The following is a 23,491-nucleotide window of genomic DNA, read 5'->3' as shown; positions in this document are numbered from 1 at the left end:
GGAGGAAAAGAATACTACTCCATGTCTTTTAAATAAATTTACATAGTAGTATATGGCTTATTAATAGCATGCATATGTATGTATGTGTGTGTGTATTGTGATGCACTTTTTCTCTTTTCATTTAATGAATCTTAAAGACTTCTGAATTAATTCATATAGTATTACCAAACTCATTCTAAGAGCTAACTCAGTGTATGACTAAATTGTTTTCCTAGTTTTTTATAGACAGGTTTAGTCCTAACTTTTATGATTTATCAATGCAGCATTTACTGACAGGATAGTTTTTTACAGATAGGTTTTGTCCCAACTTTTATGGTTATCAATGCAGAATACTATCTAACCCCTACACACACTGTACATGTGCACACAATGGAATGATGTACTCACGTTACTGAGTTCGTGCACAGCATTTCACATACAAATTTTACTGGTGTATAGGTGGCCCTTGTAAGTTTGGCATCTGCTGGTTAAATCAACTGTGGGTGGAATATTCAAGAAAAAAGGGGGGGTTGGGTGAGGGTTTTTCAGTTTTAAGTGGCTATAATCCTAGCTCCTTGGGAGACTGACGCAGGAGGGTCACAAATTCATGGCCTGCCTGGCCCAAAAAAGTCAGTTCAGGCCAGCCTGGGAAACTTAGTAAGACCCTGCTTCAAAATAAAGGCTAAAATATGTAGTACATCTGCCTAGCACATGAGACCTTAGGTTTAATATCTGATACCATGAATGTATTGAATATGTACACCATCATTCCCAAAACAATACAGAGTAATAAGAAGTGTTTCATGGTATTTACACTCTACTAGGTATGATAAGGAATCTACAGATGGTTTCAAGTACACAGGGGGTGTATGTACAAGGTCATGCACAAATACTGCAATATAAGTTCATAGACAAAATGTTAAACACAAGAAGCTAGACAAAGAGAACCTACTATAAGATTTACTTTACTTAAAACTAAAAGCGAACAAAACCAAGGTATGGACAGAAGTCAGAAATGTGATCAACTTTAGGAGAGGTGCACCAATCAGGAAGACAATAGAGAAGGTGGAAAGCTGAAAAAAGTCCATACTTTCATCTGGTTGCCAGCTACTACTTCTATATATTCATATAAAAACGTACTCAGGGCTGGAGAGATGGCTCAGAGGTTAAGAGAATTGTCTGCTCCTCCAAAGGTCCTGAGTTCAGTTCCCAGCAACCACATGGTGGCTCACAACCATCTGTAATGGAGTCTGGTGCCCTCTTCTGGCCTGCAGGCACACACACAGACGGAATATTGTATACATAATAAATAAACAAATATTTAAAAAAAAAAAAAAACGTACTCAGCTGGTCCCTGAAAATGCATGCACTATCTTGTATCTCAAAGAAGGCATTTCCTTCTTTAGAGTGAGTTGGCAAATCCTTTCTTTTTTCCCAAACAGGTACTCAGACTGCCAAATATCATTTCTTGAAGAACTCACTTTTTAGAGATTTATTTTTATTTACATGTATGTGTCTGAGCATATGTCATGTGTGTACATGGAGGTGTGATCATGGAGGCTAGAAAAGGGAGTTAAATACCCTGGAACTAGTTACAGGCAGTTGTGAGCCACCTGATGTGGATGGTGGGAACTAAATTCCAGTCCTCGAGTTTTCTGATGAGCTATGGCAGGAGAAGTAGTTGTGAGTGACAAGACACCAGTACCACTGAAGTGAAACCTCTGCTTTATTAGGACAACTGTTACCTGGGGTTAAGAAATCAACTGTGAGCAACCAAACTGACAAGTCTCACACAGAGGGAGTGGGGGTGTGGGTGGAGGGGAGGGGAGGAAAGGGGGAGAAGGAGGGGAGGAGATGGCAATTTTTAATAAAAAATAAATTAAACTGGAAAAAAAAAAGAAAACAACTGTGATAAACAAGAGACCAACATCACTGAGGCAAAATCTGGGAAGTAAAACTTTCTTAGGGTGTGCTTAGAGAAGCTAAAGCATAGAGGGGACCAAGATTACATCTCAAACTGGAGGTTAAACCACGTAATATGTAAGTCTCCCATGTGTTGCTGCTTTTAGTGGCATGCAAGGTCCAGGATTAAAAAGGTCACGGGGAGCAGCTGAAGTTTGGAACTGTGAAAGGCCAGGAGAGGCCTTTAGTGAAGGTGCAGCCTCAGTCACAGTGAAGACCCCAGGACCATGAGATGCCTGCCAAGGGCAGTGGCAGGTATGGATTAAGCTGGCCTAGGCCTCCAACAAAGTTGTGTGTGTCTGTGGAGGAGCAGAGCTGGAGAAGAGGAACTATCCAAACTGGAGCCCAGACCTAGGACACTGTTGGATTCTTAGTTCTGCTTTGACTATAATTGATTGTAACTGTGTCCCGGCATTTCCTCTTGGAATAAAAGCTCTGTAGGTTTCTTTCTTCCTTTCTTAACAGGAGCCCACATTTAAGATTATGTTGGACTTTTAAAGAGACAGTGGAGCCAGGAGGTGGTGGTCCACGTCTTTAATCCCAGCACTCAAGAGGCAGAGACAGGCAGATCTCTGAGAGTTCGAGACCAGCCTGGTCTACAAAAGCTAGTTCCAGGACAGGCTCCAAAGCCACAGAGAGACCCGGTCTCGAAAAACCAAAAAGACAGTGGATACTTTAATACTTTAAAGAAACAACTTTTAAAGCATATTTTTAAAGAATAGAACTATTTATTAAAATCATACTATTAACTTGAGCTTTTGGAGATAAACAAGAAAGGAAAGGTTATGGTTTAATAATGTATGTGTATGTCAAAAAACAAGGGAACAATTGTGCTGGTTAGTTTTTTGTTATCTTGACACAAGCTAAAGACACCCGGAAAGGGGAAACATCAATTGAGAAAATGTCTCCATCAGATTGGCCTATAATCAAGTCTTTGGGGGTATTTTCTGGATTAAAGACTGATGTGGGAAGACCTAGTGCCCTGAGAGGAGATCCACAGCAAACCAAGAAGAGCAAGACTGAAGTACTCCTCAAATCGAGCGGTGGTGGCACATGCCTTTAATCCCAGTACTCGGGAGGCAGAGGCAGGCAGATCTCTCAGATCTCTGTGAGTCTGAGGCTAGCCTGGTTTATAGAGCGAGTTCCAGGGCAGGCTCCAAAGCTACAGAGAAACCCTGTATTGAAAGTAACCAAAAAAACAAAAAAACAAAAAAAAGTTTTCCTCCATGATCTTTGCTTGTATTCCTGCCTCCATAACCCTGTCCTGTCTTGATTTTCTTCAATGATGAAGTGTAATTGAGACATATAAGCCAAATAAACTCTTTCCTAAGTTGTTTTTGGTCATGGTCTTTATCACATTATTTGTTTCTTTATTAAGAAACAAACCAGGACCCTATATAAATTATTTTGACTTGGAAGACTCTCTGAATGGTCTCAGGAACCCTATGTCTCACACTTTTGAGAACTCTTTAAATAGAGTACTTAAGAAATAAGACATAGGCCCAATTTAAAAAATGAAATTACAAAAAGAGTAAGAGTCCAGATATATCCTTAGTTATACAATTACCTGATTTATGACAAAAATGGCTCTACAGAGCAAGACTAATATTTTTTAATAAATTATACAATACCAATAATGACAATATAGAAAAACCAACTGACTATCTCACGCCAATGAAAAGATTTCTGCCTGTCTCAAAAGGGGGTAAAAAAGAAGAAAAGGAAAGAAAAAGTCAGGTGTGATGGCACACATCTTTAATCCTAGCAATCAGGAGGCAGAGGCAAACAGATCTCTGTGAGTTCAAGGCCAGCCTTGTATACATGTTGAGGTCCAGAAGAGTGAGGCTGTGTGTGTGTGTGTGTGTGTGTGTGTGTGTGTGTGTGTGTGTGTGTATTCTGCCTCAAAATAAACAAACAATAAATAAAAATAAGCCAAGAACATACTTGTGATCCTGGCACTAAACTCAGGAGGCCACCACAGGACTCTGAGTTCAAGGTTAACTTGAGCTACACAGACAGAGTGGGAAAGTGGAAGGCTAGAGAGATGGTTCAGCAGTTAAGAGCACTTACTGCTCTTCCAGAGGACCCAAGTTTTCTTCCCATATTATTGGCTCACAACTCTAGCTCCAGGGATCTAACACCTCTGACCTCCTTGGCACCTGCATTCATGTGCACATACCCACATACAGACATATGCATACCTACACAAAATTTAAAGATTTTTAAAGTTCTTTTAAAAGAGGAAATAAACCCTATAAATTGTTACCTATACGTAAACAGTAAGAGAGAAAATAATATGGAATATCTTCATATTAGAAGCTAAAAGGTCTTAATTTCAAAGGGGAATGTTGATAATACAATTAATTAGTTGGGTGTGACTGCCCAGATCTGGGGATTCCAGCACTTAGAAGCCTAAGTTATATAGTAAGACTGTCTCAAAAAAAACAACCAAAAATAAGCCACCTTACAACATTAAGAATTTCTAGCTGGGGACCAGCAAGACTGCTCAGGAGATAAGAAAGCCTAAAAGGTAACTTGAGAGAAGTGACTCCCAGAGTTGTCCCCTAACCTCTACAAGAACACAGTGGCAACACATACACACATAAAGTAAACCTGTCATCCCAGCACATGGTGGGAGGAGGCAGAAAAATCAAAAGAACAAGGTTATCCTACGCTAAATAGCAATTTCAAGGCCAACCTGGGCTAGATGAGATCCTGTTCTAAAAAGATCTGGTGGCACAAGTCTATAATCCCAGCCACTTGAGTGGAGGACTGCAAATTCAAGGTCAGCCTGGGCTACAGTAAGTTCCAAACTGACCTGAACAACTTACTGAGTTCATCTCAAAGTAAAAAAAGGGTTGGGATTGAAGTTCAGTTGTAAAGCACTTGCCCAGCATTGGGTGAAACCCTAGGTTCAATCCCTAGAGCTGCAGGGACTAGGTGTCTTATTCAAAAAGTTTATCTCTAATAAAAAGGCAAAGCCACAGATGAGGAGTGACATCTGTGTAGCTCCTACACAGCAGTGAATCAACGACAGAACACCTGCTAGAAAGATGAGCAAAAGACTTTAATGAGTCTTTCAAAGACAAGATATCCAAAGAGCCAAAGCACATGTGAAAGGCTGCTCAATTTCTTTACTAATCAGAAAAAAAGCAAATTAAAACCAAAAAAGAGTGTTAAATAGTACAATCACTTCGGGAAATTGTTCTATAGTTTCTCACGAACACTCACTCTGACCCAGAAAACCACTCCTAAAGATATACCCAAGAGAAATGAGAACATATGTGAAAAGATTTGCATGTGACTGTTCAGAGCAGCTTAGTTCACAACAGCCAAACTCTTAGAACTCAATAAAAAATGAAGCATAATTAGATAAGAGAATTCAGTACTAGTAATAATGATTTTAAAAACTGATAATGCCAACAAGTTCAATGAATTAAAAAAGTCATTATACTGGGTGAACAATGCCAAACAGCGAAGAGTAAATATAGTATGACCCAATTCATAAGAAGTTCAAAATACAGAATGAATTAACAGTGTTAAAGTCTGCCTGAGCCTGGAAAGATGGCTTAGAGGTTAAGAGTGCATACTGCTCTTGCAGATGATCTGAGTTTGCTTCCCAGGACCCCCCACACTGGAGGCTCACCATCTCTGTAACTTCAGCTCCAGAAGGATCTGATACTGCTGGCCTCTGAGGGTACTGTACTCACAAGGAGTGTAAAGACAATTCTGAGCCCTCTCAGTCTCAGGAGTAGTGCTCCCCTCCCCCCTGGGAACCAAGGACCTAACAGCTATACATGCACGTACTGAGATATTGAGAACTTTCCATCTCCCTGAATAGGGGCAAGATAACCCTTAGGTGTTGACTCAGTGACTGATGTTTTGACTCAAGCCCTGGGAAAAGGGGCAAAGTGATCCTCAGATGTTTTTCCTTACCTCATCTGATCTGGCAACCACTCTCCAGCCAATTATTGGTAATAGCCCTTTTGAATAAGCCAATCATAATAGCTCAAGAACAACCCCCAGACACCCCTCTTGCTTCTGTGGTTTTTTCCTTTAAACGTAGCCTGTACCAGCTATTTGGGGTCTTTCTGTCCTCTAATGCTGAAAGACCCTGTCATGAAAGAATTGATAAAATCCTCATGTGATGGGGTAGCTGACCAATCCCTTGTCTGAGGGGCGTGACCCCTCCAGGGCACAAAATACCTTTAAAAGATCTGTGTTTTGGTGATTTGCCCTCTTGGTTCCATGCTCTTCACTGGAACTCTGGCTCTGCAAGTTTCTCCCATTTTCTCCTTTTATTAAAGCTGAGTATTTCATATAAGGCTAATTTGGTTATTTCCCATTGCCGGCCGGCCACGTCCGCTACACTCATGCTTTTACATCAGCTGTGGTGTGAGAGATGGTCTCTTGGGGCGACTTCTCCTCAGTGATTGGACTCTAGAGTCCAACAAGAGCATGTGTGAACACAGCATGCATGCATGTACACATGAACACATGCCTAAATTTTATCAAATGAAATATTATCTTTTCAAAAATGCAACAGTTTCAAGGGTTTGTAAGAATAAACAGGAGTTCCCACATATTACTGGTAGAAATCTATTAAAAGCAACCAATGTCAGTTGGTCTGACATTACCAACTAATACTGAGCGTACACAAAAATGTTCATACAAGCAGTGTTTATAACTGCTGTGAATTGGGAGCAACTGAAATATCTATCAAAAAATAAACAAATGAGGGGCTAGAGAGATGGCTGAGCAGTTAAGAGCACTGGCTCATCTTCCAGAGGACCTAAGTTTGAGTCCCTGCACCCACTTGGTGACTCACAATTGTCTGTAGCTCTAGCTGGGTGGTGGTGGCACACACCTTTAATCCCGGCAGAGGCAGGCAGATCTTTGTGAGTTCAAGGTCAGCCTGGTCTACAAGAGCTAGTTCCAGGGCAGGCTCCAAAGCTACACAGAGAAGCCCTGCTTTGAAAAAAAAAAAAAAACAAAACCATACAATTGTCTGTAAGTCCTAGTGGAGTCAACACTCTCTTCCAGACTCCATGAAAATAGGCAAACGTTGTACGCAGACATATATGGAAGCAAAATACCCATTCACATAAAACACAAACAAAAAATATAAATGAGTAAGTCCATTATACTATTCATAATAGAATTTTATCTAGCAGTGACTACTGAACAAGTATGCAAACACAAAATCTCACAAAGAATCACTGAATGAGCTGAGCATCATGATGTACACTGATCCCAGCACTCAGCAGATCTCAGTTCAAAGCCAGCCTGGTCTACATAGTGTTTCAGGCCATCCAGGACTACATAGTAAGATCATGTCTGTTTATATGTCTGTTTCTCTAACATTCTCTTTAAAAAAAAAAAATCACTGAGTAAAGGCAGAGAATAAAGAAAACAAAATTAAAGTTTCCATTAAAATTCAAATGAGCTAGGTATGATACACACCTATAACTCTGGAACTTGAGAACGTCAAGATGAAAAAGGGAAAACCTCATGTTCAAGACAAGCTTGGGCTATGCTGTGAGACCATCTCAAAAATTAAACTTTTGCCTTTCAGCCAAACACATAGAAAAAGAGGTGAGTCGCCTATTTTATGTTCCCTAGATCTTAAAAAAAAACATGGATGTGTTCCTTCAGCCACATATATCTGAACATACAAGAAGAGTGATATTATTAACATCAAGGGAATGGATATTGTTCAAAACAGAATGGCCCATAACTGTTCACATGGCAAAAATGAGTCAACAATGTCACTCACCATGTTGTTGGCATTGCTGTAAACAAGCAAACTAAGGGCAAAATTCTTGTCAAGAGAATTAATGTGCAGATTGAGCAGATTCATCACTTTGAGGGCAGAGACAGCCTTCTGAAACAGGTAAAAGAAAATGAGGGAATGATCTCAAAGAAAAATAAGGGAGATGGGGCAATAAAGAAAAAGCACCAGGTTCAACTGAAGCACCCGGCTCTCCACCCAGAAAAGCATTTTGTGAGAACCAATGGAAAATAGCCAAAATGTTCAGGTCATGAATTCATGAATACAAAAATAAAAGACCTAGACTGTAAAAAAAAATAAAATGACGCAGTGGTGCACACCTTTAATCATAGCACTAGCATTAGGGAGGCAGAGGCAGGAGGATCTCTGTGAGATCGTGGCCAGCCTGGTCTACAGAGTGAGTTCCAGGACAGCCAGAGACGTTACACAGAGAAACCCTGTCTCAAAAAAAAAGTGCCTTCTCAAGAAAATTCAGATACCATTTTGAGCTAGAGGTCAGTTGATCAGAAGAGAGCCTTACACTTCTGACCTGACTGTTGGTTATGGGGGTTATTATGCTTTATGAATATTATAAGAAAAAGGCACACAGCTCAATGACTCTTACAATCTATTGGGTCTACTGACTCAACCACACTCGGTATGGGAGGGAACACAGTAACAGACAAGCCACGTGTTTCCGACTTGAGCAACAGCCTGCAAAGTGATGCTCTTCACTGACAGCATTTTCAGGGGAAGAATACGAACTAACCTGGGGAACGCTGAACTTAAAGCACTTTTAAATAGCCAAGCAGAAATGTCCAGTAAGAAAGTCGACATGCAGATCAGTGCCCAGAGAAGAGATCACAGGTGGAGATACAAACTTTGGATCCTATCTAAGTGAGCCTACTAGAAACAAACCTATAAAGAGATGACTATCAAGAGAAAACAGTCACTGGAGGGCCCAGAACTAATCCATGCCAACATTTAGTGGCCAGATACAGAGCAGGCCAACAAGAAAAGAAGGGAAGGGACCAAGTGGCAGGAGGAAAATAAGAAGTACATCGTGAACCATTAAGCAAGATAACATGGCAAGAGAAGGCCACTCTTCAGGTTGATGCATACTTAAGAGAGGATGCGGATTACGGATAATACTCAGCAAGCCAGTTTCTACTCCACCCTTTCTGACTCAAGACAAACAGCATCTCACCAGGAAACAGCTGCTTCTGAGAATGGATGCAAGTATTTCTGAGTTGTTTTGTGAGGAGACAAATCTCAGCCCTCTTCCTCTGCTCTGACTCTCAAGGAGGGAGATGGCAGCCTTTGAAGCACTGAGTCTGTACAACTGGACAGTGTCACCATTAAAAGGTCAGCATGCAGGGAATGGCTCACCTTTCTGCTCCCACCCCTGACATTCTTCTCCAGAATACACCCAGGGCCAAGGCTATGACTAGTGCAGAACATGCAGGGGGAGGGGGGGGCTGGCAGATGGCCAAAGCAAGTCAGCAGGCCAAAGCAAGTCAGCAGTCAGTCAAGGCAAATGGGCTCCTCTGGTTACATGCCCCAGGGCAGGTGACTGAACCTAGTGAAATTAGTCTTTGCTCAGATCTCCAGGGAAGATCTAGTCATATCTGAAAATTAGAGATAGCTCACCTCATGGTATTTTAGTAGTTTCAATAATTTAAGTTTAACTTAGAGTCTAAAAAATATCATTTCTACATGTACCAGCTGAGCTCATGCCAGTATTCTGTCCTAAACTTTGGTGCCAAGTCTTAGTTAAGAATAAAGCAGGGTTGCGGGCAGGGCAGGGATAAGAGAAGCTGGAGATACAGCTCAGCAGTTTAGAGCACTTGCTGCTCTAGTAGGGAACGCAGATTCAGTACCCAACACCCACATAGTAGTTCAAACTCTCTGTAACTCCAGCTCTGGGGGATCTGACCCTTTTCTGGCCTCTAAGAGCGCAGGACATGCACATGGTTCACTTATATACATGCAGGCAAATATTTATATACATAAAAAATTTAAAGCCAAACAAAAGTAGTATAAGTGAGATAGCAGGAGGACTATAAATCTGAGACCAGCCTGGGCTATATGGCAATTTCCAGGCTACCCTGAGCTATAAAGTAAAACACTGTCTCAAAATATAGTAGCAATACAAAACACAATTGATCTCTCAGTCCATGAATTCATAACATTTTTGTTGTTATTTTTAGAGACAGGGCTTCTCTGGAACTTGATTTGTGGACAAGGCTGGATTTGAACCTAGATTTTTGCCTGCCTCTGCCTCTCTAATGCTGGGATTACCATGCCTGGCAGAATTCATAATTCTTAACGTCAAAGGTTTGTTTTTTTTTTATTTCTCCCCCCATCTCCCAAGACAGGGTTTCTCTGTATAGTCCTAGAACTAGAACTCACTCTGTAATTCAGGCTGCCCTCTAACTCAGGAGATACACCTACTTCTGCATCCTAGGTACTGGGATTAAAGCCATGTGCCATCATCACCCAGCTTTTCTTTTCCTTCTTAAAACAGGGTCTCACTATGCTCTGCAAGTTCCAAGAACTCCAACCTCGGCACAAGAAAGTGGGACTAAAGTCACACACTACCACACCTGCCCTGGTACTCCTTCAATAAACTCTCACAAAACTTCACAAATAGTACAGATCATCTACACACATGGAAAGGAGAACGAGGTGGCATATGGGGCTGAATTTGGAAAACGACATTCACCTCTTCAGAGGTGGCACCTTCTTTTCCTTACATGCTGCCACAGTATGCACTGCTCACAATCACAGGTTACCGAAAGACCTTCCTTCCTTCCTTCCTTTCTTCCTTCCTTCCTTCCTTCCTTCCTCCCTCCCTCCCTCTCTCCCTCCTTCCTTCCTTCCTTGAGACAGGGTTTCTTCTTTCTCATTTTTTTGAGATGTTTTCCAAAAAAAACTAAAACAAGCTAGGACATTTAAAAATAAAGTCAAATTTCTAAGCTCAACATTACTTTACTTTACACTTTCAGAACTTGGAAACTGAAGCTATGGAGATGGGTCACTAGCTAAAGAATATGCAGTGCTGGATGAGTCTGAATCTCTAAAACACATATAAAAAGCTGGGAAAATGGGCTGGAGAGATGGCTTAGCGGTTAAGAGCACTGGCTGCTCTTCTGGAGGTCCTGAGTTCAATTCCCAGCAACCACATGGTGGCTCACAACCATCTGTAATGAGATCTGGTGTCCCCTTCTGGCCTGCAGGCATACATGCAGACAGAACACAGTATACATAATAAATAAATAAATATAAAAAAAAAAGCTGGGCAAACATGGTGGTCCCTGCAATCCCAGAGACAAGAGACTGTTGGGGCTAGACTAGCCAGAAGTGGCAAGCTCCAGATTCAGTGGTCCTGCATGAATAAATAAGGTGGAGAGAAATTAAGGAAGATACCCAACATGAACTTTGGGCCTCCACCCACATATGTGAACATACATACGTGCATGTATCATACACATACAAAAATATAAACAAAAACTTGGAAGTATCTTTAATATCCAACAAAAAAGGTATCAGTTCAGTTATTAACTTGATGAAACAGTCCTTAATCATTATATGAATGTCATTAAGAAAGAGATCACAGGGAGTGTATGCCTTTAATGTCCTGGAACTAGCTCTATAGACCAGGCTAGCCTCAAACTCAGAGATCACCTGCCTCTGCCTCCTGAGTGCTCGGATTAAAGAAAGGTGTGCACCACCACCACCTGGCAATAGCTAATTTTTTAATACATTTACTTAAGAATGAAATAAAAATATAAAGGGAATTTAGATTCAAAAAGTATCAAATACAACTCAGGAATAGGAAGATGCACTATAAGGCAGGATTGGCTGGGGAAAAAATGAAAAAAAACTGACTCCTTCCAAAGTCATCTACAAATCCAGTACATTTCTGACCAAAATCCCCAAAGGGACATTTTTAGAGCCCAGATCTAAGATTCCCATGACAGTATATGCATGCAAATAGCTCAGAAAATTCTGAAAACAAGCACATTTACACTATTAGATACCAAATTTACTATGTAAAATCACGGGGGTCCAAGAAACTGTGATAATGGAATAAAGACAGATAAAACATTTTTCTAGATCAAGAGGTCTTATCGAGGAACAGCTGAGCCATGTCAATACAGAAAAATCTGTACAGCATGATTGTGTCTATAATCCCAACAGTTGGCAAACTGAGGAGAGAATCTCTCGTTTGAGGCCAATCTGGGCTACACAGCAAGACTCTATCTTGTGTGTGTGTGTGTGTGTGTGTGTGTGTGTGTGTAAATGGGAGATAGACAAAAGCCTACCTATTTAGAAGAAAATAAGCCAGATCTCTACTTAACAATAAACACAAAAGAAAGTTCTATGAAAGATAAAACTGTGAACATTCTTTTTTGTTTTTCAAGGGTTTTCTCTGTGTAACTCTGGCTGTCCTGGAACTCGATCTGTACACCAGGCTGACCTTAAACTCAGAGATCTGCTTGTCTCTGCCTCCCTCTATGTTGGACTAACGAGGTGCACTACCACAACAAATCCATATACCTTACTGGGTGTGGTGCACTGCATTTAATTAATCCTAGTACTAGAGTCAAAAACAGGTGGACCAGGGGCTGGAGAGATGGCTCAGAGGTTAAGAGCACTGGCTGCTCTTCCAAAGGTCCTGAGTTCAATTCCCAGCAACCACATGGTGGCTCACAATCATCTGTAATGAGATCTGGTGCCCTCTTCTGGCCTGCAGGCATACTCACAGACAGAATATTGTATACATAATAAATAAATAAATTTTTTTTTTTTAAAAAAAAAAAAGCAGGTGGACCTTGTGAGTTCAAGGCCAGCCTGGTCTACGTAAGTTCCAGTCCAACTAAAGCTATATCGTGAGGCCTTGTCATTAAAAAAAAAAAAAACTAATTACAATGATACCTATAAAAATGAATTATAAAAATAGTAAAACAAGCCAGGCGGTGGTGGCACACGCCTTTAATCCCAGCACTCGGGAGGCAGGCAGATCTCTGTGAGTTCGAGGCCAGCCTGGTAAGAGCTCGTTCCAGGACAGGCTCTAAAACTACAGCAGAACCCTGTCTCAAAAAAAAAAAAAAAAAAAGTAAAACATTCAAACCCCTTAAAAACACAAAGGATGTCCAAATCAATACAAAGATTTATACAAGCTAGATTTGCAAACAAAAAAAAACTGTAAAATACAATTAATAAAAATATTTTTTTAAAAAAAATCATTAAGTTGGAGGCAGAGACAGGTGGATCTCTGTGAATTCGAGGCCAGCATGGTCTAAAAGTGAATAAGTGAATTCCAGGACAGCCAGGACTGTTACACAGAGAAACTCTGTCTCCAAAAACATACATAAAAAATTTTTGTTTTGGGGCTGGACAGATGGCTCAGTGGTTAAGAGCACTGACTGCTCTTCTAGAGGACCCAGGTTCAATTCTCAGCACCCACATGGCAGCTCACAACTGTCTGAAGATCCAGTTGCAGGGTATCTGACACTTCACACCAATGCACATAAAATAAAGTTAAATAAACCATTAAAATTTTTTTTTAAATTTTGTTTCACTTTTGTGTTTATTTTTATTTTGATACAGGAGCTTAGTCCAGGTTAGCCTTGATCTCCACCATTCTGCCTCAACCTCCCCATACAGGGATTAACAAGTGAGCTCCACGATATCTGGCCTGTAAACTTTCTTTTGTATTGGTTTCTCTACTGGAATTTCAGGAACACATTGTTGCTGTCTTGTGATTTTTTTTTCAACCAAAATATTACCGTATTTGAGAAGTAAAATAGTAGAAAATCTATGACAATATAAAGAATTAAATTGGATAGAAAGGTCAACCCCACTGTGTTTAGAACTTGATTTATTTCTAGCAGGGCAGTGGTGGTGCACACCTTTAATCCCAGCACTCAGGAGGCAGTTGCAGGTGGATCTCTGATTTCCGAAACCAGCCAGGTCTACAGAGTGACTTCTAGGACAGTCAGAGCTACACAGTAAGACCCTGTCTCAAAAAACAAACAAACAAAAAAAGAAATTTGATTTATTTTTGTACATTGTGCATGTAATAGAGTATCAAAACAAGTCAACCAGGGTCGAAATCTTAACTTTATCACTTCATTAATGTGTTTCTGTTTCCTCCTTTACCCCATGAGGGAAACAGTGTTATCTCATAGAATTGTGGGGACTATGAAGGGCACCAGTTAGTGTATGTAAACTGTCTAAGGACAATGTCTGAGTAAAGTCCTCATTATAATTATTTTAGAGCATAGTTGAATCTTGAGTGTATTTAATTGAGTGTTTTTCCTCTCACTAACACACCACAGCTATTTTCCCTTATCATGAAAAAAAATCACACCAGTAATGTAGGAGAATGGCAGGAACCTTGTAACCTTGCCAGTATTGGGCAGCCTCACTTTTCAGTTCTTTGCCAATCTGATGTATGAAAAATGTCATCTCATTATTTTGACTGGCATTTCTCCCTCCCCAAGGATCTATAAAGCTTAATGGTGTTTTTAAGTCTACTTTTTTTATTTTATGTGTATGTTTTATCTGCGAGTACACATATCCATTTGTGTGGTGCCAAAGAGGGTGCCAGACTTCCTGGACCCGCAATAAATGATGGTGTGAGCTGCCTTGGGCTGCTAGGAACTGAACATTGGTCCTATGACAAATTGTTCTACAAGTTGGCCTGGAACTTGATATGTACTTGAGGGTAACCTTGAACTTCTAATTCTCCTACCTCTATCTCCAGAGTGCTGTGGTACAGTTTATACCACCAGGCCAGTGTATGCTGTACTGGTGATAGAACCCAGGACTCCATGCTTGTAGACTAGGCTGGCCTCAAACTCACTGAGATCCTCCTGCCTCTGTCTCCCAAGTGCTGAGATTAAAGGCGTGCGCCACCATAGCCCAGCCAAAATATTTCTAAATGAAATTTTATGTAGATTGTGAATCTATGAGAAACAAATCAGATTTTATTCTAATTTCATTTTTAAATTTTAAAATGCATTTATTTATTTGTGTGAAGGACTATATATGTGTGTAGATATCAGAGGACAACTCCCATGAATCTGTTCTCTACTTATACCACATAGGTCCCAAGGATCAAACTCAGGTCATCAGGTCTGCAGGTAAGTCCTGCTAGCCCTATCTTTTTTTATTTAACTTTTTATCTTTTTTTTAAATCAGTGTACTTCATAAATCCAAATCTGTAACATTTACAGTGAGAATAAAGTTCTGATGAAAAAACTAAATTATGCCAGGCAGTGGTAGCGTATCCCAGCACTTGGGAGGCAGAGACAGGCAGATCTCTGTGAGTCCAAGGCCAGCCTGGTCGACAAGAGCTAGTTCCAGGACAGGCTCCAAAGCCACAGAGAAACCCCGTCTCGAAAACAAACAAACAAACAAACAAATAAATAAATAAATGAAGGAATGAAGGAATAAATAATAAATTTGATACAACAGTCACAAATGATAAGTAGGCTGTTCTTTTAAAACAACAACAAGAACAGTGCATTAAGGATACATTTATACCTGTTAAAGGTTACAAAGTACATCTCCAAGTTAAATGTGTACATTATTTAAAAATATGAATACTTGCTAATTATAAATGTTTAGTAAAAATAAATACATGATAATTATAAAAAAAGATACACGTGTAAGGTAGTTATATGTTTATGTCATTGTACAATGCAATGACTACAAGCATGACTGTGTGTGTGTGATAAAGAGAAAGAATCTCCCTAGGTGGTTCAGGCTGGCCTTATGATCCTCTTGTCCCAACTTCTTTAAATGCTGGGATTACAGGGATGTGTGACCACTCCTGGCCCGAATTCTTAAACTACTACCATAAAGCCAGTCTTTACAGCAAAGACTAATCCCAGGATATGAACAAACTTAGCAACTACTTCTAGGATGCTTATCCTGAGTGGTGGTGGCATTACAGATAATTTAAAGTTCTTCCTTTTGCTTACTTTTATTTTCCCTCCAAATATTCCAAATATGCTACATTACTTTTTCAAAATGCTGTAATTATAGACTACAGGAACTTGCAAAAAAAAAAGAAAAATTCTGGAAGCACTCTTCAGCCAGCTTCCTTGATGATAAGTAGTTCACCATCACCATCACAACCAGGCACTTGACCTTGACGTGATGCCCTGTTCATTCAGATCTCACATCAGGTGCAACTCTTATCAAAGTTATACCTTTGTGCAACCACAGCTGATATTAGAGCTAGTTCTGCCCTCCAGACCCTTCATGCTACTCGGACCCACACCACCTCTTGGCTTCCATTATAACTCCTTGCAGCAACTAACCCTCCATCTCTAGTTTTGTTATTTCAGCGTTACATAAATGCTTTCATAAGACATGAATGCACTCTTTTAGGACTGGTGCTATCCCCAACTGGGCACAAGTCTATTGAGATAACCTAGCAGTACAAATCAGTGGTCCCCAATATGACAAAAGGTTAGCATAATAATGCATTTGAGCCTATATAAATGCCTATATAGTATTTAAGGTTAACACTAGAATAGGAATCAAATACTTGAGAAATTCTGACTCAGAACAAGAATTCTGAGGAACAAATGTTAGATAGATATCGGTCTGACAGTCTTGCACAAGTATTTTATAGGAGAAAATTTAAGGCTCGGTGCTCACATTTGTCACAATACATGATGTGAAAGAATGTCTGGTTTTCTGAGTTCTAGACCTCACTCCTTACCTAACTGAGGTAAGTCTGTCACATTTAAATACAATGCATGCTGTTTACTCTTTAAGGATCAGCTTTCCAATGCTCATGCCTTTTCCAAATGCCATTTTGTGGAGTTGTTTCAAATCATACAGGAAATAAGTGCCTGTGAAGTCTTAGTTCTATCTAGTGATTTAGCCAGCTCAACCAAGACCTAATCCTATCTCTATGTTCATTAGACTCATTTTTCAGAAATGGTTATCAGTGGTTTTTTGGCGAAGACCCCCAAAGACCACTGGAAAACAGATATTTGCACTATGATTTATAACAGTAGCAAAATGACAGTTATGAAGTAGCAACAAAAATAATGTTATGGTTGGGGGTCACCACAGCATGAGGAACTGTCGCAGCAGGAAGGCTGAGACCCCTCTGGGTTATCCCAGCAGATTTAAATCTTCCTCTCCCCTGCAGGTGCCTAGGTTTATTTTATCTTTCTTCACTGGGTTAACCTCCTAAGACCTCACGGTAGCTATTTCACTGAGTATCTGCTGTTAACTACTGGGTGTGATGAAGGGCAGGCCTTCACAGATCTAGGCTTAGAGGGCAAACACTCCAGGAACTTACTTCTTGAACACCACACCTTCTTAGTAATGTCTTTTTCCCAAAAAGACTGCTGTTAACAGGTAAAAATATACTAAAACCATGGGCAATTTCTCATGCATTTCTATAAAAAAAGGACAACACTTTCCATAAGTTTTGCTAATATGGGCCCCACTATAAATCAGTATTCCATCTAAATGGAATTTAAAGTCAAGGTAAAAGGCTAGGCATGGTGGCACATACCTGTAAACCCAGTACCCAGAGGCTGGAGGAGGAAGACTGTAAGGTTAGGGCAGTCAAGGTTATTTAGTGAGACACTATCTCAGAAAATAAAAATAAGCAGAAGTAAAAACAACCTGGGCCAGCGAGCTGGGTAAAAGCGGCTGCTGAGCAAGGCTAACAGCCTGGGTTTAATCCCTAGAACCCCTGAAAAGGCAGAAGGAGAAAAGCTGCCACAAAGTTGCCCTCTAACCTTCACATACACCTCCCCTCCCCCAATAATAAAGAATTTAAACATAGTAAAGTGCTTGGAGTACAGCCAGGCTGTCTGCATTAGAGTCCAGCCTCTGCTACTGCGCTCTCTGGAATGAGTGCCATTCACACACTGTGCGCCTCAGTTTCTCATCTGTAAAGCAGTGATGAGTTACTGAGCTCAGAAGACTGTCCCAAAGATAATAGACATAGCGTATTTGGATACTGGCCAGCCCAGAGCAAGCAGGCCTGTAAATACTGACATCTATCTATCTTCACTAAGTGGTAGCCATCCACATTCATTCTATGAGTCTTTGTATCCTTCTTTTGGTTTCAGCTGCTTCTGAGATTTCTGTTACTAGACACAACGGCAACACAGCAATCTGTTTCTTAAATTCATCTGAATTCATTAAAATAGGAAGTTTTCTCTCACACACTAGCAGTTACTAACATTTCACTGATAGAAATACAAACACTTAAAAATACAGAGAGGTCAAAATAATGCTTAGCAAAAAGCAAGCGATGGACATAGTGGTACAAAGTCATTGCTAGGGAAATAAAGGCAGAAGATCAATGATGAGTTCATGGTCAGCCTCACCTGTCTCCAAAAGAAAGGGGGTGAAATAGGAGGCTCTAAACTGGTACCCAAGAAGCCATGATTCTAATCCTAATCTGTCACTACCTCTGTAATCCTCATCATGCCTAAAACTGACAAAGAAACAACACACATTTCTAGATCCTTTCTCTGTGGTACTGGAGATAAAACATAAATATTTCAATAAAAGGTAAATGATTCAACGAAAAGATCTGTTACTTTAAGATTCTGTTCTTTCAAATTGCTTAAAATCCCTAAAACAAATCAGTGATGGTGGCAGATGGTACCATTACTATTGTTTTTTGAGACAAGATCTCTCTAGGTAACCCGGACTGTCCTGAAGCTTGCTATGTAGATCAGGTAGGCCTTAAACTCACAGAGAGCCCACTGCCTCGATCTCATGAGTGCTGGGACTAAAGGCATTTGCCACCATGCCTGGCTCCATTGCTATTGCTGTTATTGGTAATTCTGCTGCCTTTGAACTTCGGAGGCAATGTCTCTTTTGAAATCCAAAAGTCTGGAACTACTCTGTTATGTAATTATACTTCCCAAAACACTAGAGGCCTTAGACACAGTGACCTGAAGACTGGCTAATATTAATGCCTGCCTTATTCTATTTCAATTAAGAAGCTTTAAAAACTGAGAAATGAGAATAAAATTAATTTAAGCAGTTCATGGTTAAAACATGGTTAGGAATAACTTTGCTGAGGAAGCTTCTCTTCTGTTAACTTCCTTTACCATTCATTCTACCAACTCTTAGGCTCAAGGGTTTTTTTCCTAAATAACTGCATCTTTTAATACTATTACTATCTGGCACTCAGTTTTCAAACCAAAGGGACTAATGTGAAGTCTCTAATAATGCTTATTTAAGGGCTTTCCCACACTATCAAGAGAATCTTGTAGAAATTTATTCTACCCAATTCCAAAAGAAAATCAGCCTACAAAGCAAATTTAGCCTAAATCCCCTTATCTTCATTAAACACACACACACACACACTCATGCATACATATACACCTCTCAAGTTAGTTAATAAAAGGCTGTTTCTTGAAAATAGTTTTATATATGGGATACATTTAGTCCTATTAGAATGCCTTACTTCTTATCTATCCTTTATATCTATCCTTTAGTGAGTGGGCATCAAATTTAAAAATACTGAAGATTTTATTTGTAATTACATCTATATTTTTATCTGTAGGTATGTGCACACATGTCTACTGAGGCAAGAAGAGGGTACTAAGAGGCTAGAGTTAGCTCATTAAGAGCACTTATTTTTGCAGAAGACCTGGGTTTCGTTCCCAGCACCCACATGGATTGTTCACAAATGCCTGTAACTCTGGTCCCACAAGAGCCAACATCCTCTTCTGACCTCAGTCAGAATGCACATGGTGTATATATGTATATACAGGCAAAGACTCATATAAAATTATATATCTAAAAAAAAAAGGAAAGGAAAAGAAGAAAAATGAGGACACTGAATCCCCCAGAGCTGGAGTTACAGGTGGTTATGAGTGAACCATTAAGTATGAATGCTGGGAATTAGATTCATCCTCTGGAGGACTAATATGTGCTCTTAACTGGTAAGCCATCTTTCCAATTCAAATTTAAGATATTTGTGTACATCACTACATAACTAAATCTCAGCCACAGCATTCTATATTCACACTTTATATATTATGGAAATACAGGAGTTAGGCATGACGATGCATACCTGTAATCTCACAATGAGTAGTGAAGGATCTCAGGAGTTCAGGGCCAACCTCAACTTGCACTGTAACATAGCAAGTTTGAGACTAACTTGGGTTATATATGAGACCTGTCTTAAGAAACAATGCTGGGGCTGGGTAGTAGTGGCGCACACCTTTAATCCCAGCACTCAGGAGGCAGAGGCAGGTGGATCTCTGAGTTCGAGGTCAGCCTGGTCTACAAGAGCTAGTTCCAGGACAGGCTCCAAAGCTACAGAGAAACTCTGTCCCAAAAAAAAAGAAAAGAAAAAGAAAAAGAAAGAAAAAATACTGGGCATGGTGGCATAAACCTTTAATCTCAGCACTTAGGATGTAAAGGCAAGCAGATTTCTGAATTCCAAGCCAGTCAATGCAACATACTAGACTCTGACAAAAAATAAGTGGGCCAGGGATGAAACTCAGTCACACAAAGATCTGCCTAATAATTGCCCTGTCTTCAATCTCCAGTACCACTGAGAGAGACATACAGAGATTTTTGAGGCTAATATACTTTAAAATAATTTTAATTCATTAACTGATCTTACTAAATATCATTTTATCATGTCTTATTAAAGAGCAAAACAAAGACTGGACAGGTGTGTATGCAAGGCTATAATCCCAGTAAAAAGGAGGCTGAGACAGGACAGCTTTCAATTCAAGGTTGGCCAGAACTATAAAGACCTTGTCTAAAAAACAAAAAGTATGAAATTTTTTCCCTGTGGTGCATATTAACTATGAGAATAAATAGTGTATAGTTATTAAATGGTTCAGAGACAGTCTTTTTTTTTTTCTTTTTGCCTCAAACTCCCAGAGCTCCACCTGTCTCTGCCTCCTAAGGCTGGGATTAAAGGCATGCACCACCACTGCCTCGTCCCAGAGGCAGTCTCTTTAAAAAAAAGTCCACTTTAAGAACTTAAGCAGACAGTAAATTATTTTTTACAAGACCAAATAATAAAAGGTCCAGAAATTTTTTTATACATTTCATTAAAAAATTTAAAAGTTGGCAATAATTATAACTAAATTTCATATTAACCTATTATCTAGTCATTTTTATTTCATGGTTTGTAAGTATTTGAAATATGCTGCTGCATATTCTTTTGATTCCATATTTAGTCATTCAACAAATTGAGTGTTATGATATTTAAGTAAAAATCCTTTCCAAAAGTACAAAGAACATATACAAAAACGTGTGCATAAAGTACATTCATTGGGGTCAGTGAGATGGCTCGACTGGTAAGGACACTTGCCACCAAGCCTGATGATCTGAATGCAATCTCTACTATGACCCATATGGTGGAAAACTGACTCCTACATGCTGTCCACCAACCTCCACACTAGGTGTGCTTCCACTCAGACATAAATATGTGCAATAAAAGTAAGATAGCGCTCAGTGGTTCTCAAAGTATCTGAAATAAGTCTAAGAAGACTTAACCTGGATGGAAATAATCTCCTGTGAGCTCATTGTCACACTGATACATTCTACAATGTAAATTGGTGCCTATATCCTCAATGCATTTTTAAAAATGTTTAATGAGTCAGGCATGACGGTGCACCCCTTTAATCCTAGCACTCAGGAGGCAGAGACAGGAGGATCTCTCAGCTCAAAGCCCGTCTGAGTTCAGGATAGTCAGGGCTACAAAAAGAAACCCTGTCTCAAAAAACAAAACAAAAAAAATGTTTAATGAGACCACAATGTTAAGTTCACACCTAAAAAAGTTACAGAAATTCCATTTAAGAGCCAACAAGACAGCCTAACCTGGACCATGAAAGGGGCTAAGTAGAAAAGGTCAACAGCCTTAAGTTTGCATATAAACACAGAAGAAACCCCGACCCTAGCCTGTTCAAATACTCCTCCATCAATATGGAGGGCAAAATAAACTAGTGAGCTATATATTTCTGTCTCCCTAGCAATTTATCAAAAGGGGGCGGGGAAGAAATGTAGTGAAATGTAGGCACTCTTAACAACCATCAAAATTGGGAACAGAAAGTGTCTACTAAAATTACAAACCATCAATTCTGCAGTGATTCTTTTCACTTTTGCTGTTTTTGATGACTGGTACCCTTTTAAAAAAAGTATTTTTAAAACGTGTAAAATTATTTTTCCAAGTAATTTACCTGGAAATTTGCTAGAAAAAAAAAATACCAAATAAAATGTAACAGAAAAAAATCAATTGTCTTTTCAAGAAATAAAAATTGTTCAAACAAACCTCCTTTGCAAAATTTTGCATATTCAATCTTTTGCGGATTATCCCATTAATACTAATCAGCAACATTTAAAAGTCATTGTAAGTCACGCATGGTGGTGCATGCTTGCATTTCCCGACATTAAAGAGACTGAGGCAGGAGAATAGCTGCGGTGGCTACAGTCAGATTAGTTCCAGGGCTGAGTGGATCCTTTCTCAAAATAAAATAAGTCATCGTAGTAGGTGCCTAAAACATCTTCACTACACACAACATACTCATCTTTTACACAAAACTTAAAGTAGAACCAAACTCTGGCCATTTTCCCCCTGCTGGGCACACTTCTTGAAATACACGAGGGAGAAAAATCCAAGAAATCAGATAGGTTAAGTGCTGGTACCTTCCTCTTCCAGAGAAGGGTCAGATGCGTGTCTACCCGCAAATGTCACTGTCGCCTTCAGAAGGGCTGCCAATTCTCTTTAACTCTACGGAGTACAAAGAGGCCTGAGCACCGAAAACACCTGTCCTGAACAACCGGAGGTTGGTGGGGAAAGCCACCCCCGGGAGCGCACATCCGGCCACACTGCCCCGGGGCAGCAGAGGTCCGAGGACCCTGGGGATGGACACTGGTTTCGCCGATCCCTGCACCGAGGGCTCCGCACGCCTCGCACAGCGACAACAGGGAGACAAGTCACGCCGGCCAGGACGCGCCCGCGCTCTCCCGGCTGCACCGTGCCACCTCATCCCGGAGGCCCTGCCCTCGGCCGCCGCCCCCCGGTCGCCGCCGTCCGTGTCGCGGCCCGGGCCCCGCTCCGTCAGGCCGGAGCTCCCCGCGCGCTCCCCGCCCCCCCGCCGCCGCCCGCGTCGCGCTCCCCTCACTCAAGCCGGGCTACCTGGAGGCCAGGGCGGCGGAGCACTTCACCCAGGGCCCCAGGTCGCAGAGGGCCCGATGCTCCGGGTCCCTCTCCTTCTCCCGCTCCACGTGGTAGGCGTAGATGGAGAGCAGGATCCCGGCGGCGCACACTGCATACCGGGCCACCCGTTCCCACCGCGGCACCGACACTCTCAGCAGGACGGGCGCCGCCATCTTCCCCCCTCCGCCGCCGCCGCCGCTGCCACCGCTTCCCTCCGCCTCCACCTCAGACGCCGCCGCCCGTCGGGGCCCGACCCAGCCGCCGCCGCTGCCGCCACCGCCTCCGCCGCCGCCGCCGCCGCCACCGCCACCGCCGCGCCCCATTGGCTCGGTCGCCTCCTCCGGGCCCCGCCCCCACAGGCGCGCGGCCCAACCGCCCCGAGAGGAGTGAGGCGGACTGGGCGGGGAAGGCGCGCGCGGGCACGGAGGGAGGGGCGGAGCGCGCAACCGCCAGGGAGGCGGTGCGGCGCATGCGGAGGGCGGGGTCTGAGGGAGGGGAGGGCTTGCGAAGGGGCGGGGCTTTTCCAAAATTGGGGCGGGACGAGAAACCGCACATAAGGTTGGAGGGAGGAGGCGGAGCGCGCA

General features: G+C 41.3%; 1 protein-coding gene across 2 annotated transcripts in view; it reads right to left on the bottom strand.

The window, feature by feature from the left end:
• The window catches only part of Vkorc1l1 (vitamin K epoxide reductase complex subunit 1 like 1), a 49,545-nt gene extending 26,365 nt beyond the window's left edge, over positions 1 to 23,180 (bottom strand). For both annotated transcript variants that reach the window (XM_038345181.1, XM_038345182.1), the window contains exon 1: positions 22,887 to 23,180. In XM_038345181.1, coding sequence (XP_038201109.1) covers positions 22,887 to 23,080 — 194 coding nt within the window. In that variant the 5' untranslated portion in view covers positions 23,081 to 23,180. The remainder of the gene's footprint in view (positions 1 to 22,886) is intronic.
• Between the last annotated feature and the right edge of the window lie 311 nt (positions 23,181 to 23,491).

The sequence above is a fragment of the Arvicola amphibius genome, chromosome 10 (assembly GCF_903992535.2).
Source record: "Arvicola amphibius chromosome 10, mArvAmp1.2, whole genome shotgun sequence".
NCBI lineage: Eukaryota > Metazoa > Chordata > Mammalia > Rodentia > Cricetidae > Arvicola > Arvicola amphibius.
This window is presented reverse-complemented; position numbering and strand designations above follow the sequence as displayed.